Consider the following 19109-nt stretch of genomic DNA (forward strand, 5'->3'; position numbering starts at 1 on the left):
GACGGAGCATAATTTAACGGTCTGATATCATTCCAGCCTGACAGCAGCCATAGATACACAGACTAGATATACCGAGGCACTGTTCATTTTGCATATTGCATATAAACAAGACAATTTATTTAGATGGGCTGCAATCTATTAAAGAGAGAGAGGGAGAGGGAGAGAGAGAGAGAATGAGAGGCCCGCGTGCAGGATTGATTTACGCTCCATTGACGCTTTATCAGGCTCGAAGAAAAAGTCCGGCCAATCAGTTTGCGCCTCGCGCACAGACCCGACAAACCCCCGCGCGCACAGTGCGAGGCTGTAGGCTGTAGCACTTTGTTTCGCCATAGTGAGCAAGTTGTTTGGAAGGAAGGGGGCTCGTACAGAGAGAGGGGGAGAGAGAGAGAGAGAGAGAGAGAGAGAGAGAGAGAGAGAGAGAGGGAGGGAGGGGGCGAGCGAGCAAAGCACAGAAGAGAGAAAGAGAGAGAGAGAGGGAAACAGAAAAATCTCGTAATGTCTCTCTTCTTGTTCTCCATTTAGTGAACTCGCGGCGTTTCGCAGATAATGTCCGAGAATGTCCATTTCTGGGACTTTGAGCAACTATTACGTGGACTCCATCATAAGTCACGAGAGCGATGAACTCTCAACCCCGGCTCGCTTTCCCAGCGTCCAGTATTCCGGCTCGAGCTCCGCGGCAGCCGCTGGCGGAAGGCAGCCCGGCGGCGGCGCGGCGCACGCGGAGCATCCCCATCCCGAGTCGTATCCATCCTGCAGCTTCCAGCCGAAGCCCCCGGTCTTCTCATCGTCCTGGAGCCCGTTCAGTCCGCACCACGGTGCCAGCGGCCTCCCTACTGTGTACCACCCTTACATCCCAGCCCAGCACGTGCCCGCCGCAGACACACGGTACCTACGCTCATGGCTGGACTGCGCACCGCGCGGCACCGAGTCTGTCCCGGGGCAGGGCCAGACGGGGCAGGTCAAGCTGGAGCCTCATCTCGGCCATCTCGGCGGGGAGATCCCACCCAAAATCGGCGGACAGCACCAGCACGAGACCACTACGTACATCTTGGAGTCGACGTCCACGGCGGCGCGCGAGCTAAGCCACCACCATCCGGCAGCCATCCCCGGAGCTGGGTTCGAAGAAAATAAGGACATTTGTGAAGGGAGTGAGGACAAAGACGGCCTGGATCAAAGTAAGTTATTAAAGCAGGAAATAGCGCGCGGAGAATGAGAGAGAGCCCAGAGGAAGAGAGGGAGAGAGAGAGAGATTGTAAATGCTTTTAATGCCGCCATAAAACAAGAACAAAGAGCCGGAGAGCCAAAGTGCCCCCACCTTCTGCTCTCGAAGTTTACTGTGATATTTAGCCCGTATCATCCCTGCGTAAGCAGCCGCTCTACACGGGAACAGCCCATAGAAAACAAATAATTCACCCTAATCTGTGACGTTACCTTAAATCAACGGCTGTTTACACTTCCCCTGTAGTTTCCTAATGTGGCACATCCCTCAAATAACCTGCAAAACATGGGCAAAATAATATAAACATCTTGCAATGTGATTAAAACCTCTGCAATAACAACAATCGCCCCTAAAAACCACATTGCAGGGTCAGCACCTACAAGAAAAAAACTTAATATTGCATTAAATTTCTTTGTATTCAGATGATACTTTTGTTAAAGTACAGTTTGGATTACTTTGCAATCAAGCAGCCTTATATCTTAACATGAATTAGGGTTAAATATAATATATTTTATACACAGATGCCTGTGGAAGACAAAATAATAGCGTGCTTCTGAAAAACGTGAAACATTAAAGTGGGAGGAAGATCATTTACGCTCTAAATCAAATCAGAACCAAAAATAGAGAGCTGAGAAAGTCTTCTTTTTTAACTTTTAACCTGCTGCTGATCCTCAAATCTATCACTCTGATAGTAATTATTGCTGACTTTGGCTAACCTCTCCATTGTTTAACGTTAGTCATTACTCAGGGCATGCACACTGCTGTCCTGTTTACCAAGAGGTTAAAGCTTTAGATTAGTCTTTTTTTCCTTTTACTGCAGGTGGATTGTAGGTCGTGGGGCTCAGTTCTGTCTCTGTTTCACACAAGGGCGCGCGCGCACACGAGCTTGCGCTCCATTACGTTTTAAAGCTCCGCGTGTCAGTCAGTCTGTAACAAGCCCTGCTGATCGGCCAGGCCAAAGTGTGAAAATGGAGAAAACAAATATGGATGTGCAGGCCTCACTGTGCCGAGCTTCAAGAGTCAATACTAAACTCCAGTGTGAAGACATGAGCTCCAGAGCTTTACTGGTGCATCACTGAACAGGCTGGCTTATCTTAATAAAGTCATGCTGTATTCCAAGTATGCTATCATTGTTTTAACTTAAAGAAGTTAGTGCCCAGGCTACCTTGGAATTTTAAGTTGTCTCAATTTGAGAAGGCAAGGTGAGGTAATTAATGATTCAACTTGTCTTCTCAAATTCAGTCAACTTAAAACTATTAAGTGTTTTCTGCTTTGCTTTGACATAAATTTTGCAATCAGCATCATTTCTCGACATACGTGAGAGTTATAAGTCTTATTTCTGTTTGAATGTCCCCATGTAACGGCACTCTCCTGCAGCTCCGAGTTGTAAACACAATCATGAGGATAGACTGGCTTATTGTTTCCGCCCACACCATCTCAAACGTCTAATCAAACACAGTCAGCCGTAATACCTGTCTTCTTTTAAATCATAAAAAAAAAAATCATAAAAGGAGTCAAGCCCTCCATCATCGACACAAGCCGAAGAGATTAGCTGTATATAGAGCAGAGTCCCCTCATAACTCAGCCAGCAGCGTGGACTAACTCTGCTGTACGGGACTCAAAACACCGTCAGGACAGTGAGGACAAGCTCTCCGGGTCCGTAAAGCATAAATCTACGGGTTAAATCCCACAGCGGCTTCTGATGCTGTTTCAATCTGTAGTGGAGCGAGAAGATGAGTGGGAGACAAAAAATCTGATCTTTCCTCCAGATGTGTTGCCAAGATGATGATCACCTAAAATATGTACTTTTTGTGAGTTTATACACATTAAAAAATAGACAATTTGTTTGAACTTAAAATGTAAAGTTGACTGAATTTGAGAAGGCAAGCTGAGATGATTTCGCATTGATTCAACCTGTCTTTTGAAATTCAGTCAAGTAAGAATTTCAGGCAGCGTGAACACTAATATTTTTAAAATTAAAACAAAAGGTCATTTTTTACAGTGCATCTGGAAAACTGTGGATATTGGTTTTTAAGGATTGGGCCTTTTAGCTTATTTTAACATATTTACACCCAAAAGTTTAGATTGAAGAAATGTATTACAAACTTCAAAGATCAAATGTCACTCATAAAACGCATGCTTACATCATTTATTTATAGATATATTTTAAGACTTCAAAGACATGATTGTTTCATATTTCCCACCAGGCACAAGTGTTTTGGTGTTATTCTAGTCTGGGCTGCCGCTCATACAGTCGCATGTGAGTCGCTGTTGAATTCATCTGCTCGCGCTGTAATAATAATAATATTTTACCTGTCAAGAAATCGCAATCATCTTGATCTAAAGCCGTGGAGGGTTTGGCCAGTACAACACGGGTTTGTTCTGTTTTCCTATCATCACTCGCACTAACAACAACATTTAATCCATCATGCCCTGTGCGTATTTGGCACAGTTTGGAGCTCTTTTTTCCAAAGCGTCTTGACTTATTTTGGGCGGGACAGAAAAACGCTCCCTGGAAAGATATTCATTCGGGTTTTTTTAAATATATATTTTATTTCTTCTAATTTGAACGGGCTCTGTTTCACCCTCCTTTTATCCCGTCGGATAAATCTAGTTTCTGCCAGAGGAGTCTGATCCATGCGTCTGAGCGCGTGGACGTTTGATACGTGCGGTGTATGTGTTTGTGTGAGAGAGAGAAGAAGGGAGTCCTCCACCTCTGTGTTGGCCTTTCCAGAGGAAGAAGTACAAATTATAAATAGTACACACACGCACGCACACGCACACACACACACACACACACACACACACACACACACACATACATATATACACACACACACACACACACACACACACACACACACACACACTTTGTTACTGCACTGGCACACACAGCTATCTCTCTCTTTCTCACTCTGTCTGTCTGTCTCTCTCTTTCTCTCTCTCTGTCTCTCTCGCACACACACACACACACACACACTCAGCCACCCTATTACAGCATCTGAGCATGCTATCCATCAGAGCAGTGAGCTGGTTAAGGGCTGGATGGAGCCCAGCAGCCTCCAGTCTGAATTATTAGACTTTCCACCAGTAACACTGTGTGTCCCATGGCTTGCTGCAGACTCCTCTCTAATGGATTTGAATGTTCAAACAGGCAAAACTGACTGGGAGGCTCCTCACTTAGAGAGAAAGTTTCTCTCTGAGCTGTTTCACCCTGGGTTGTTTTTCTTGTGGTTTGTTGTTTGGATGTGCAGTGGGTCAGTGTGACAGGTAGTGGGAGCCGCACCAACCAGCAGCTGAAGGCTGGTTCTATTGTTCACATGGCAGCCATTTTAAATGGTGGAATATTTCTCCATGCAGAACTACTTTGACCCAACTTAACTTTGCTGTTACACTGTAATAAGGAACTATTTATTATAGCTTAAAAAAAGTAAAGTATCCAGGCTGCCTGAAATGTTTGAGTTGACTCAATTTGAGAAAATTATTTGAGGTAATTTCATGATAAATCAACTTGACTTTCAAATTCAGTCAAATTAAAATGTTAAGGAAGCCTGGACTCTAACTTTTCATGTTAAACAAGTAGTTTACTTTTGGACATAGCAAACAATACTCTGAACAATCACTTGTATTAAAAAGCCACAACAATTAGCTGAACCTTAAGCTGCTGATCAGAATTCAGTTGGATTTAGTTGGGAAAATCAACACATTATGCTTTGTAGTTAACGTTTATTTCAGTTGGCTGTGCTGGGATACTTTGTGTTGCAGTGGTAGAATGGTACCAGCACCCCCACCCCCCCAAAAAAAGTTGCCTGTTTTGACAGCATTATTTCTCGTGTCACAACCACAAATGTGTAGCAATATGTCCTTTTAGAGTCGTCATGAGTGTGTCCTCATAGCTGTCTGGTTGACTTTGTGGCTGTTTTGTTCTGGGTTAAAGAAATATTTGCTCTCTCTCTGAGAGTTAGTGCCATAAATATGAAGCCCCGCTGTAAAAAGGATCTATTTGTTTTAACTTAAAAAAGTTTGCGTCTGGGCTCTATTACATTTTTAAGTTGACTGAATTTGAGAAGGTCCTCTCAAATTCAGTCACAAAGTTAAAAAATATACTTTCTTTTTACAATGCATGTTAGCAGAGTTTACCAGAAAGACTGGAGACAGAAAACAACTAGCCTGCCTCTTTCTAAAGACAAACAAACAAGCGAAAATCACCTACCAACAAACACTTTGAAAGACAACTAATTAACATCTTATACCTTGTACACTGTAAAACATTTTCCCGTAAAATAACAGTAAACTAATGGCAGCTGTAGTTGCCAGCATTCTACTATTTTAACTGTATATTACTGTTACGTTTATTATAGTACGGTGCAGTGGCATGTGCGGTTTACTGTGTAATATTGGCTCTAAAAAGCATCAGCAAGCAAGATTAACAATGTTTCATCGTATTTTGGAAAAAACTGTCCATCACTATTAGCATTTTGCTGTATATGTTTACAGTAATTTGTTACAGTGTATGTTTGATACTTGGGAAAAACTTAAGTGTAAAAATGACATTTTGTGGCAAGAATATTTATTTATTCATTTATTTTTTAAAAGGTAGTCCTTCAGGGTTTGCTATATTGCCTGATTGTTGCAGCAAACATAATCACTGCCTGGATTATGTTTTTTTAGAGAAATATTTCTTTCAGGTAACAAAACCGCGCAGGCTTCACAGGGTAGTGGTTTGGGAGAATGGCGGGTGTAGAGAGTGCAGGACCTTGACACCATAGATTTAGGCAACAAAAGCACATTGGTTAAAGTTACGGAGAGATTGTGGTTTTGGTTAAAAGTTGTAGTCAATATGACTGGAGACTGTATTTCAAGATTGCCTATTTTGGCTGAAAACTAGTTAAATTTGTTGTCTGGCTATAGAAATTTCATGGTTTCTTACGGGCTTTGGTTTTGCTCAGACAAAGTGTGTCCACATGATAATAATTTGAGGAGAATACGTCATAGTTTTTAATTACAAAGTTATTGTGATGTCAACCATGTTATAATATATTTGAGAATTTAAACACAGATCACAAAATATAGAGCGACTATTGACAAGGGAAGGCAAATGATAACTTCTGGTGTACTGAACATTTGTATCATGTTGCCTGGGTCACACCTTTAGTCATATTTTTTTTCCCATGTCCACCAGACATGTTCACATAAGTGGCTTCACAATGTCGTATTGTGGCCAGAGTCCTCTGAGAGCTTTGACCGTACGAGCAGCTAAACATTACAGGATGGCGGAATTCTTGGAAGTCCTCATTCTTATTGATAATAAAAAGGAATTCTGGACAAATGGTTGATGTTTCTGAAGTTTTAAAGGCACATCATTTGGTATTTCTTATGTGTTGCTAAAATATTCCTAACAGAATACAGTTTTATACACAATAAAAATGGACTGCTTCCATTAATAAACTTTGTAGAGGACACTGTGAAGGCTGAATTCTTAGATGCTTGTACGTGGCAGCTTGTAATGGGTCTAGCTTCAGTGTTAACCTGGACTCTCTAATTTATTTGTTTCTACTGCACATTTAGCCCCGACACCAGGAGAAAATGTCTGCATATAATGTTTCTTTAAACCACAAACAGTTTATCTTTGATAGTTATATTATACTAGCATCTCCATAGAAGCTGACTTTTATCATCAGGGGATTTTGGATGACGTGTTTCCCAGGGGAGATGCCTGCCAAGCTGCAGACCACTTTTCAAAAACAACAAGACTGGTTGTTTATTGGTGACACACAGCATTTCCACCAGTGTTTGTTTTTTATCGACACATCATAGCGTTTTTAGGCGGCATTTACGCAGTTGAACCTGTTTGTTTTTCACTGGCATATTGCTGTGACCTCTCCCTGCTACCCCAAACACTGGCAGCTTTTAGGGCACGTCAAATTTCCACAACAAAAAAATGTAAAAGTAACGCATCCATGCTTTGCAGAAATGTATAACAGGAGCATTTCTCTGGTGACTGGGTTGGCACTCTTCTGCAGGGAATCTGGGAAATGATTAGTTTCTGCATCTTGGCACAAAACAGCAGGACAAACCCAGGCAGAGCTTCCCCTCCGTAGATATTCAAAATGGCCGCTGTGTGAATAACACGAGTGGAATCCTACCTTGCAAAACATCCCATCCAGTCAAAGCCGGCACCCTGCTACAGATTCTCTTTGTGTTACTGGTGCTGGGCGGCCATCCAGAATAAACTACAAGATTACACTTCAGTCTTTGTGCTGCTGCTGCTGCTGCAGGGCAGTGCGAGAAAGTTATTACCCCCGAAGTTTATTAAGTTATAACGCCGGGTGAACAACCCCATTAATTGGCGTGTTGCTGTTGGTGGCTGGGTGAGATGGGGCGTAAGGGTTGGGGTGGGTGGGGGAATAAAATACGACTTCTGGAAATGTAATAACGTGCCTTTGGGATATATGAGAGGTCAATTTCTGGAACTATTAGGGTGAAATTGCTAAGGGAGGGAGAAGGAGAGAGAGACGGGACGTGATATTAGTCTGCTAGCCGTTTGGCTCACTGTTTCCATGCAAGCAGCATTCATCACGCTGGACACACACACAGGCAGAGATCACACAGGCCTACAATTGAGCATTTCGTGCTGCAGGGCCATAGCTTTACGGGAATATCAATCTTTTCATCCATGTGCCTGTCCGAGTGACATCTGAGCCACACATTGCTTCAGCAGATACATGGACGTAGCCTGAAGAGAAAACTTCAAGTTGAGCTACACACACGTACCCCCACCACCCATACTTTTCTCTTTGTCATTATCCTTACTGAGAAAAAAAACTCTGTATCGTCCACCGTCAGCTCCCCAACACACCGCCCTCCTCCACTCCACCACTCCACACCCACCCACCTCTCAACCGGTTTGTCATCCTGGGTGACAGCCACGGTAGCGGAACAGCTCCGAGGGTAATGGATGGTCCTGGAGGTGATTATACACCCGGGGAATGCAAAGCACCCACTTTACAGTGTGACAAAAGCATGGCACCCCACCCCCACCCCACCCCAGCCCCTCCACCCTCTCCTCACCTCTTTACCAGGCATTATTTTGCTCTGAGATGAAATCGATCCTCTACATGCCGGCCATGTTAGAGGAAATTGATTCCAGAGGGTATTAAGGACATATTTACTGATGATGGCCGCTAACTAACTTGGCTGGTGGGAATAATACAAGGAAGCTATGATGATGATGATGATGATGCCGTGCGTATCTCTGGCGGCCATTTTGGCTTTGTAATCTTGCTCCGAACCAAAGTCCCTGACCCTAATATGCTGAATTGCACTGACATGCTTGTGAGTGACTCTCAGTTCCTTCATGTCCACGTCCTGCAGAAATACCCAATGAAAAGTCAAGGCTCTTAAATTCAATATTACTACAGTATTGTTGTGTTTGCCAACATGTGTAACATAATGGCCTCATGTCTTTATTTCGACCATTTGTTGAAAAGCTTTCATTGTGTCTTTTGTTCACATTTTATGAAGAAAAACACTGCGATTGAGTCCAAATGATATGTTTGTTTCTTTGTAAATTTTAGATAAAGTCAGATCTTTTTAATTTGAAATGAGTTTATGTCCTTGTATGTCTTTTTTGATTATTTCAAATGGGCCCCTCTGTCTGCATTGTCTGTTGACTCTGTCCCACTTGGGGACTAAGGACCCAAAAGCAGTTGGACAAAATGGATTTTAGAATACAGGAGTTCTTTTTTACATTAGTGAAGTGTGCAGGTGCATGATGGATTGGATGAGCTGCTGAGGAGAGGGCTGATCCGTGTTCTTGTGGTGTCTTTGGCTGGAGGTGTGGACAGAAGGACAACTGACTGTGGAGCTGGCTCTCTTGTAGGTTTCAGGCTTGATTGCAAGCAGGTGTGTTGATTGATGAGTGCTACCAGGTGTGCAGAGTGAAGGAGTGCAGACAAAGAGGGGGAGAACAAAGAAGGAAACAGGAATACACACCAAACACACAAAGTGTCTGGAAAAACAAATGGAAACAAATTGATGAAATAAAAAATGAAATAATGAAAATGAAAGCTGTGGAATTGTAGGTCATATATGCGGCTGTTGTTTTGTTTTGGTTTAATTTTGGTGATGGGATAGCGTATCGATCAATTGATTAGATTTAGTGATGACCCAGATCAGTGATTTTCATATTAAAGAACTGCTTTTGTTGTGAACATTCACATTGTCAGTCAAACCTTGAGGGACTGATGCCTTGATGAAGAACTGGTGGGAAGGATTGGCCTTGCAAATGAATAATATAATTTTAGATTTCCACCTCCAACTGTTGGCCTAGTTGTGCTTATTGGTGGCATTGATGTGTCAATTCTTTGTGCCTCTTGGCTGTAAAGACATTATGGAGGCCCTGCTAGAAAAATAAAAAAGTAAATGGAGATTGAGGTATGAAAATGTACCAAGCAAAATCATGATAAAACCGCTTAAAAGTTTGACTGAAAGTCAGATTTTCAGTTTCACCTGACATTTTAATATACGTACGTATTTTTCTCGAGCTATCTCAACATTATGACTTACTTTTTTTATTTGGCTTAAAATGTCAAAAATTATATATATATTCACATTCCTTACTTTTCATACCATTTTTCTTTTGTGCATCTTGCATGTCAGCCATTTAAACTCAGATTTATCTGAGCAAGCTAACGTTGTTCATGGTTCCACACAAAACAGCCTTTTGTTCATGTGGGACTCAAAAGAATCATTGTTATGAATGTCAAATGTAGTGGTGTGAATTGCCTTGGCACTATAGCAAGTCGAATTGTCACGGTAGTAAAATATTACCAGTGAAATTGACAGACGAAGCCTCCACCCAACGTAAGTAAGGAAAAAGACTAGCTCCTCTGGGAGAGACATTTCTAAATCTCCTCGCTTGGCGGAAAAAAGGTGCTGAAGCTCAGGCTTTCCCCAAGACTTGTGAGTGATAAGATCATCCCTTCTGCCATTTTAGGCCCCAGGACTGAGGCTGCATTTTACACAAGGATAGGAACTCTCCATTGTAACCTCTTAGCCCAGCAGACAGTGCTCCTGCTAGCTGCAAGGATAAATCTCATTGGGTTTTTTTTTTTCAGTTTGGAAGCAACAACGAGAAGCTTTTTGGCCCTAATGTTGCCCAAACTGATTTAGATGGATGTTTTATTCCCAGATTCAGCCTGACTGCATGTGTGCTGTGTTTCATTGCGGCCTCTGGGAGGCTTTTAGAATAACAAAAACAGCCAGTGGAATCCCCTCTTTGAGCCATTAGGTTGTGCACCAGATTTTGAATGGCACTGCTGGCTGAGATGGCATCACTAAAAAAAAAAAATACAATAAATAAACAGAAGCATCAAAGAAATTAGTTACAGTGTGGTCAATCTTCCGGTTTTGCATGATCTTTTGTAACACACTTGATTTGTCTTGATCAAAGACTAGATTTTATGAAACAGCTATGCCTAATGACAGGGTATAAATTTTTAACTTTGAGTTTGAATTGATTTTCTTTTTGGTTTCACAGTCTCTGGCTACAGTTTGTTGGTTGTGATTGAGTGGAGGAAGAGCCTGACCTAACCACAGGGAAAGATTGCTCATGGTTAAAGGTTTTATTTAGAAGATATAAATGTAGAAGTGAACCAGAACAATTTCTTGCCTCTTACAATCTTCCTGAATGTGTTTCTTTTTTAAAACATAAAGGTTTAGTGCTGAAAGATTTTGCTCAAAAAGGACCCACAGATATTTGCAGATAAAACCAGTGCATTACTGACAGAAACAAAACAAAACAAAATCAGTTGTCTGTTGTCATGCTGGAGTTGTCTTTTCTAAGAGTTTCGGTGCCGTGAGAGTCTCAGCAAGCTGCCTCATAGTTGAGATGCCTCGGTGCTTTGCAGAGGGGGAGAGCAGATAGCTTTCAGCCCCAAACCAGACCCATGCGTCCCAAACAAGAAGTCTCTGCTAATTACATCGGTCTGAAAGCTATAAAGAGGGGTGTGGTGGTCGGGAGGGGTGGTGGAGGAGTCAGGGTGGCCTGGCAAACAAGACATGTGGAAGAAAGAAAGAAATAGACGCAGAGAGTTTAAAAAAAAGGCAATAATTCATAACTTTCTCTCACATCCAATAGGAGCATCATGCGTTTTAACCATGTTATTTACATCTCAAAGGTAAGTTTGGACACGTTGCAGTTCTGACGTGGAAAATGGAGCTGAGCGTCACAAATCCTTTGTGTTATCACCCCTTATTTCGCCGATGTTAACCGCACAACGTCGGAAAGACTATGTGCCCCCCCCCCAGTGTCTGGATTTAGTTCTGAGAAAATGCGCCGCTCACTATAACGGGTTCAGTACGATCTCGTGCGTAAAGATAATTTTGAAACTTTATAAGCGTAATGAAAGGAGAAGGTCAGGATGCACACGAGGAAGATTTTTTCTCTGCTCCCATTAGAGCCATAAATTCCCCGCCGATTATTAATTTAGGAGCAATCAGAAGTGACGCAGTGACAGTGCGCTGAGCTACGGTATGTTCATGATTTCATGGAAACAAAAAAAAGCAGTATTAAGCCTGTAAAACATCTTCCCCGGTGCACTTTTGTATGTTTGCTGTCATCACTTGGGGGGGGGGGGGGGTTTCGGCTCCTGTTTGGTTTTTTTTTTTTTTTTTGTTTTTTTTTTATTTTTCTTTGTCCCAAAATATGTTTTAGACTCAAACACAATCTGATATAAGTCTATTACCTTCGCGATTAGAGAACCTTCAAATTTACCCGCTGAAGGTCACCTTCAAACAGGAGCCTGCAGAAACAAGTCAGATATCTCCAGGCCTGCCATTACCATATATGGGTATATGTAATTAGCTGCGGTGGTGACTTCAGCTAACTCATCGGATTTTTAAAAATAAATGACTGCATTTTAATGATTGTGCTTCATTTAAATTGTGAAGGAAGAACACTGTGAAGAAAAGCAGGTTCCCCCGATAAGCACGCGTGGAATCATTTTAATAATACTCTGGATGAAATAATACCAGTAAACTATATTGGGATCGGACTATGTTCTGTATACATATTATCACGCTACTTTCTTCGCTCTACTTAAAAAATAAAAATCTGCATATGAAGGGTGTGCTGTTTATATTTTTCCATCCTGCTTTCCTCTTTGTGCGTGGAAGCTGCATGCAGGATGGCGCAGGCCGTCTGTCTTCCACGTACGTGGTGTCAAATAAAACAGCCATGGATCTACTTGTGTCAAATGTGCGCCCCTGTTGACACCATAAACCTAGTTTACGCACCAAAGTGTCAATTGCAGAGTCAGGTGTTTTCGAGCAACGCTTTTACGCACGGGGCTTTGCAACTTTTACGCACGAGTTATTTTGATCATTTAAGGATTGTTTTGCTGTTTTGCATTTTAATACTCCAAAACTATTCAAAGACAGTGCAGATCTACGGGCATTTATTATAACAATATAATAATTATAATATAATATAATATAATATAATATAATATAATATAATATAATATAATATAATATAATATCATATCATATCATATAATATAATATAATATAATAATAACAATAATAATAATTATTATTATTATTATATTTCCTTCTTTCCTCTTCCTCCAGATGACCCCTCGGCCAACTGGCTGCACGCGCGCTCCTCCAGGAAGAAGCGGTGCCCGTACACCAAATACCAGACGCTCGAGCTGGAGAAGGAGTTCCTGTTCAACATGTACCTCACGCGGGACCGGCGGCATGAGGTGGCGCGCGCGCTCAATCTGACAGAGCGGCAGGTGAAGATCTGGTTCCAGAACCGGCGGATGAAAATGAAGAAACAGAGCAAGGATCAATCCAAGGACTAGCTGGACTCTCTCTCGCTCTCTCTCACACACACACTTACACACACACACACTTACACACACACACACACACACACACACACACACACACACACACACACACACACACACATTCAGACGCACATGCACGCACGCTCACACCATGTATCAAAATTTAAGTCCCCTGTTTCTTATGTCTACAGAAAATGGCCTTCCCAATAACAGCAGCACGCACGCACACACACACACACACACACACGCACGCACGCACACACACACACACACACACACACACACACACACACACACACACACACACACACACACACACACACACACACGGCTATTTCCAATTTGTTTTAACCTCCAGGCACTACCACCCTATACAGCTGATCAATGGCTTTGTTGATCACCAAAAGACGCTGAGGACGCCGCCACGTTCACACTGAAGTCTTAAGAAGCTCGGAAACGCTACAGCTGATGATGGAAGGAGGCATCTTCTGAACTTTGGAGTCGTTTGAGCTTGCCTTCAAGAGGGATGTTGGGTAAAAATAACCTCATACACCAACAGCAGCCGCACAGACTGGATTGTGTGTTTGAAGAACTGATAGCTCTTGATGTTTGTCTTCATAGTTTTTATATCACGCTATTATTTGGGCTTTTGATGTTAGACTACATTATGAAAGGGAAGAAAGCAGATAACCGCGTAGTGATGCCACAACTGTTTGCCAGAGAGGATGTTTTTTGTTTTGTTTTTTGTTTTTTTCTCAAGCACTATACTCTTCCCTTTATTAGTTATTTATTGTTCCGTCGCTGACACCGGAGGTGCTGAAACCGGGATTTCACATGGCCATTAATAAGTACTAGGAGCATAGTGACACACACACACACACACACACACACACACACACACACACACACACACACACACACACACACACACACATTGGTGTCCATCTCTGTTTTCTCTCATTGCTGGCAGAATTGGATTCTGATGCTCGGCGTTGATACAAGCAGCGAGCCGCCGTTTGTTTCCCGGCTGTCGGCCTAAGTAATGAGCAGATACCGGGGAGGGGAGGTGGTAGGGTGGGAAGTGATGGGGTGTCGGTGTGTGTGTGTGTGTGTGTGTGTGTGTGTGTGTGTGTGTGTGTGTGTGTGTGTGTGTGTGTTAACCCGACTCAGCAACCGGGGATCCGATTAGGCTGCTGTCGATATCGTGGATCCCCGCGCGCCCTTCAGCTCGGGATGCTTTATGCGCTGCGGCGGCGGCTCGTGTGAGGCTATCGATACCCGCCCCCTGCCTTGTGCTTCACTTGGGCTTGTCTGAGAGGAGACACAGCGCAAAGACCTGAATATTTTTAAAATTTTTAAATATCCACCCTCATCAGAACTCAGTTTTTGGTCATATTTTGCAGGTGGAATAGCCTCCAACATCCGCAGCTTTGACCGGAATTGACTTTGGATGATACTGATTTTTTTTCTCTCAAATTCGCACCACACACTCTCAAACAACGTGGAAACACTTCTTGATTAAACTGATAAATACAAATAATTCACAGCTCCTAATAAATTATGTTTGTTTGCAGTGAAGCTGTAAAAAATGTTCATTTCAGATTCAAATACACACAAACTTAATGTGCACATGAAGCACTGGTCACAAATGTCCAGTCTGCATCTCCTCGGCCACCGATCTTTACTCAACGTGGTCCTTGCATCGCATTTTAAGAAATAATCTGCTCTATTTTTATACATACAGTAGGCTATATTGTGTATTATCTGCTATGCAAGGCGTCTCTCTCTCTCATTGCAGGAAAAAATATGTGCTTAACGGCGGCTTCCAAACGCAACCTGGGACTGAAATAAGAGGAAATACCCCCATGAGCTATTCTGACATTTTTAAAAGTCCCTTTTATTATTATTATATAATTTTTTTTCTTCCTGGAAATATCATTCCTAGAGGTTCTATAACACGTTTATACAAACAGACACTTCAGATTTATCCCCGCGCAATGCTTTAGCAATAGTGTTACATTTATTAGCTCGGGGTATTATCTGGTTCAGTTTATGCAGAATTTTATTGATCTGAAAGTTAAAATATGAAGAGGCCGTGTCGGAAGGCCGGCGTTATTTGAAGTGTCGAAGTAGTTAAATGGCGTCCGATGGCAGTTTTATGGACGGCTCATAAACAACACATTGGCTTTACAACGTCGTGTGTGTGTGTGTGTGTGTGTGTGTGTGTGTGTGTGTGTGTGTGTGTGTGTGTGTGTGTGTGTGTGTGTGTGTGTGTGTGTGTGTGTGTGTGTGTGTGTGTGTGTGTGTGCTGGACGTTGCGGCTTGCAGAGCACAAAGGCTGCTTGTGCACACTGTAAAAAAACATATTTTACGCACATTTGCGTGGATGTCGCCTCCAATTTAGTTGTTTTATTTGTAGTTTACACGCAGTCATGAACGGGTCTACAAGCAGCCTTTTTTGCAAAGTCTTAAGCGCTACAATTTCTCGATAAGCATCAAATCTTCTATTTACGAGTACAAATGTTTACATGGTTTGCGCATGCCTCGAGTCACTCGTCATTTGAAGACTTCCGTCGTTTATCTCTTTGTGTGTTGAATCTGTCAGAGGGGAATGCTTACAGAAAAAATTAAAACAAATAGAAGTTTCTCGATAGGAAATATTTCTAATTTATTGTATATAAAGTGAGTAACCTCGTCTTTCTTATTGGAATGAGTTAAATATTGCTGAGTATTGTTTTGTCTTATTGGGACATGGCATCTGACTGTAATATAGATTTCTCTCTTTTCTGTCCGTCATGTTCTTTAGATTCTGTTCTCCATGTTGTTGTGCCGACTGTCTGATCTGTTCTGATGTCAGTCCGATGAGCTCTTTGTGTCTACGGTTTGTTTAATGGTGAACAGTAATGATTTGCTGATGTAGTCTAAGTAATAGGACGGGAAGGGCGAAAGGGTTGATAAGGTACTGTTCGTTATTTAGCCTATTTATTTCTTGGTTTTAAACCTCCCAGAAGCTACAAACACTTAAACTTGAGTGTCATTGACTACCATGGGGGGAAATGCATGACGCTCTCAAGACCATGAATAGCCCAAAACCAAAATGTAAAAAATGATTTGTTATGAGCTAGTGGCTGCCTTTGAATTTTAAGTTGACAGAATTTGGAAAGATACATTGGGGTAGTTCTGTGATGAATATATTGGAGCCTATGCAACAAGTAAACAGCATGAGAGTGAAAGTTATTGCTAAAACAAAGCTAATTTCTTAAGCAAAATGCAAATCCTCTAAATTAAAAAAAAAAAAAAAAAAAGACAAGTTGGGGTAATTCAAATTGATTCAACGTGTTTTCTCAGATTCTCTAAACTACAAATTTTAAGGCATCACAGACACTGTTTTTAAATCAAATACTATGTTTTTATGGGGTAAGGAATGTTTTAATTTTGGGAATTTTTGAAAAGAAGATGCCTTTTAAACCCTCTGGTGGATTTTTGGGAATGAGAGGGTTATCTATACAATAATTTAAAGGTGTTTGTCCCTAACATAAGCCAACATTAAAAACAAAACAACATTTAAAAAAAACAGAAATTTCTCCCCATAAAACAATACTTGACATGCCTCCCCCTTTTTTGCACCACCCCTTCCTCTCTCGTAAATAACGATCAGTCCCTTAAAATGAAGCAATGCATCGATATAAATTATGCTTTTGATTTTAATTACTGACTCTATTACTTTCCGCCTTTACTATGACTTTATCCCGCTTCCTGTCCCAGTACTGACCCCCCTGATCAAAGTTTCTGGAGATTTTTTTCCTTTTTTTTTGCTGCTAATAAGTATGGACGGAGCTTCACAAGTCATTTTATTTTCCCTCCGCTTTTTTTTTTTTTTTTTTTTTTGAATGAGGCAAATGTAAGCCATGTGGCCACAGTAAAGGCATTATTAACGAGCGGGCAAACTCCAGTCACTCTGATCCTCTCCTCCCTGTGAAATGTTCCAGTCCCTTCTTGTATGTTTTCCTCTCTTCTGTGTGTTGTTGTCTTCTTTGTGCGATGGCACTGCTGATGCTGGATTCCTATTAAAGAAGAGACTTTACAGTAAGACCATGCTTCGTGTCATTGCATCACTGCTAATTAAATAGGGGGGTTGTCTGGGTGAAATGGTGGGGAGTAATCTGTGATTTACACTCCATAATTCCAGTTATAGGGAGACCTCTTTTTTCTGCTGTGAATGGGGCTGCAGTGGGAAAGTTCAGAGAGGTTTCTTCTGTTCGTAGCAGATTGAATCTGGTCTGTGTGTGAAAGAGACAGAGGTGAGGGGGGGAGGGGGGGTGGCTGGGAGAGAAAGAAGCGGATGAGCCAGCATGTGTTTAAAATATGTGTCTCTTTCAGTTGTACATTGAAGCTTAGAGGAGAGGGGCGTCTGTTTGGCTGCAACACCAAAAGACTGTCATAAACCCATAAACACCCCCTCACCCACCCGTCCCCACACCCACCCAGATGATGAGTGCATTCATTAGGAACGTCGTCATCCGTCCATTAGGAGCTTGTGAAGCCTCTGCGGTTCCTGTGTTTGTCTCTGCACCAAAAGACTGATAGACACCGAGTCTGATGAGAGCTGCAGGAGTTCGATTTCCTCCCTGGCTTCTCACGTCATGTACAAACAGCTATAATGAGGCTTGGAATTGGAGTGCAAGTAGTAAAAGTTGGCACGTGTTGCAAAAGAAGCAGAGATATACAATGGTAACATTCAGCAACTCTGTCAACTTACCGATAGCACTTGCACCAAAGAACTGCTAGTAACACTAACGATACATTTTTTTAAACCAATTTTGGTTGTATAATTTACAACTTTCATTACAGTGTTTCTACCCTATTAGCATGGGTGTAGTTTCAGGGGGACGCAGGGGACATGAGCCCCCCCAATATTTAGACAAATAAATACATGGAAGTAGCAGAGGACTTTTATTTTGACAAAATTAACCACATTAACGGCACAAACTGATGAAAAAAAAGGCAAATATTGGTGGAAAAAAAGTAACCAGAATGCAGGAAATGGAGCGTTTGGTGATTAAAATGATCTGTCAGAGGACTGAATTTTATATATGTTTATCCCAAATGTTGAAAAGACACATATGTTCTTTTTTTCTATGAGCTTTGTCTCTGTCTATCTTCATTAAAAAAAAAAATCCTATTAAGAAAAAAAAGATCATGTAGTCTGGAAAATACCAGGCTGATCATGTAAACTGCAATGTGAAACACTAGAATGCGTCATTTCCAGAATCGCTACTGAGGGCATGAGCCCAGTGTCTTCCTTGGTAGGCCTTGGTTGTAGCCCTAATAAAGGAGTGCAGCCTTCATACATTGGCCTACAATTTCTTTTTTTGCAATTCCAGTGCAGCACCGCTGCTGCTAAAGTCAAGTAAGCAGTATCAGTAGTAATATTAGAAGTAGTACTAATAATAGCACTAACATTGTCAGCAGTTGCATTGGTAACACTTCAATTTAAGCATGTATAAGTTCTATGAAAACACTAATAAAATGGTTCATAACTCCCTTTGATACACTACAAAATAGATATACAAACATTTTCTTTATGTCAAAGTATTTATCAAGTGTAATAACTCCTCCAATCAAATATAACACAGAATGACAAATGATTATGTACCTGAAAGAGTGCTCATATTGTGTTATATGATAAAGGAACTGTTAATACTAATGCACATGTCACATGCAGGTGGGGTTAAAACTTTAGAAATGTGTCTGAATGCACAAAGATAAATCATAACAGAGGTAAACTGTTGTATATTGTCACTGTTAAAATAAATTGTTTGTTTCGACTCAAAAAAAGTTAATGTTTGGGATACCTAAAATGTTCAAGTTGACTGAATTTGAGAAGACAAATAGAATCATAACAAATTACCTCAACTTGTCTTCTGAAGTTCAGTCAAATTAAAATTTTACAGCAGCCGAGACACAAGTTTCTTGAGTTAAAACAAATAGTTTAATTTCACAGGGTTTTCAACGCTCCTGTAAAAGTAAAC

At 41.5% G+C, this 19109-nt stretch overlaps 1 protein-coding gene across 1 annotated transcript; it reads left to right on the forward strand.

The window, feature by feature from the left end:
* The first annotated feature begins 179 nt into the window (after nt 1–179).
* Nucleotides 180–17167, forward strand: hoxb9a (homeobox B9a). The gene is made up of 2 exons (XM_042504569.2): nt 180–1175; nt 12854–17167. The coding sequence occupies exons 1-2, from the start codon at nt 557–559 to the stop codon at nt 13087–13089; spliced, it is 855 nt and encodes a 284-aa protein (XP_042360503.1). The 5' UTR covers nt 180–556; the 3' UTR covers nt 13090–17167.
* Nucleotides 17168–19109: the final 1942 nt, after the last annotated feature.

The sequence above is a fragment of the Plectropomus leopardus genome, chromosome 18, assembly GCF_026936395.1.
Source record: "Plectropomus leopardus strain MGB_pleo_1.0 chromosome 18, ASM2693639v1, whole genome shotgun sequence".
NCBI classification, from domain to species: domain Eukaryota; kingdom Metazoa; phylum Chordata; class Actinopteri; order Perciformes; family Serranidae; genus Plectropomus; species Plectropomus leopardus.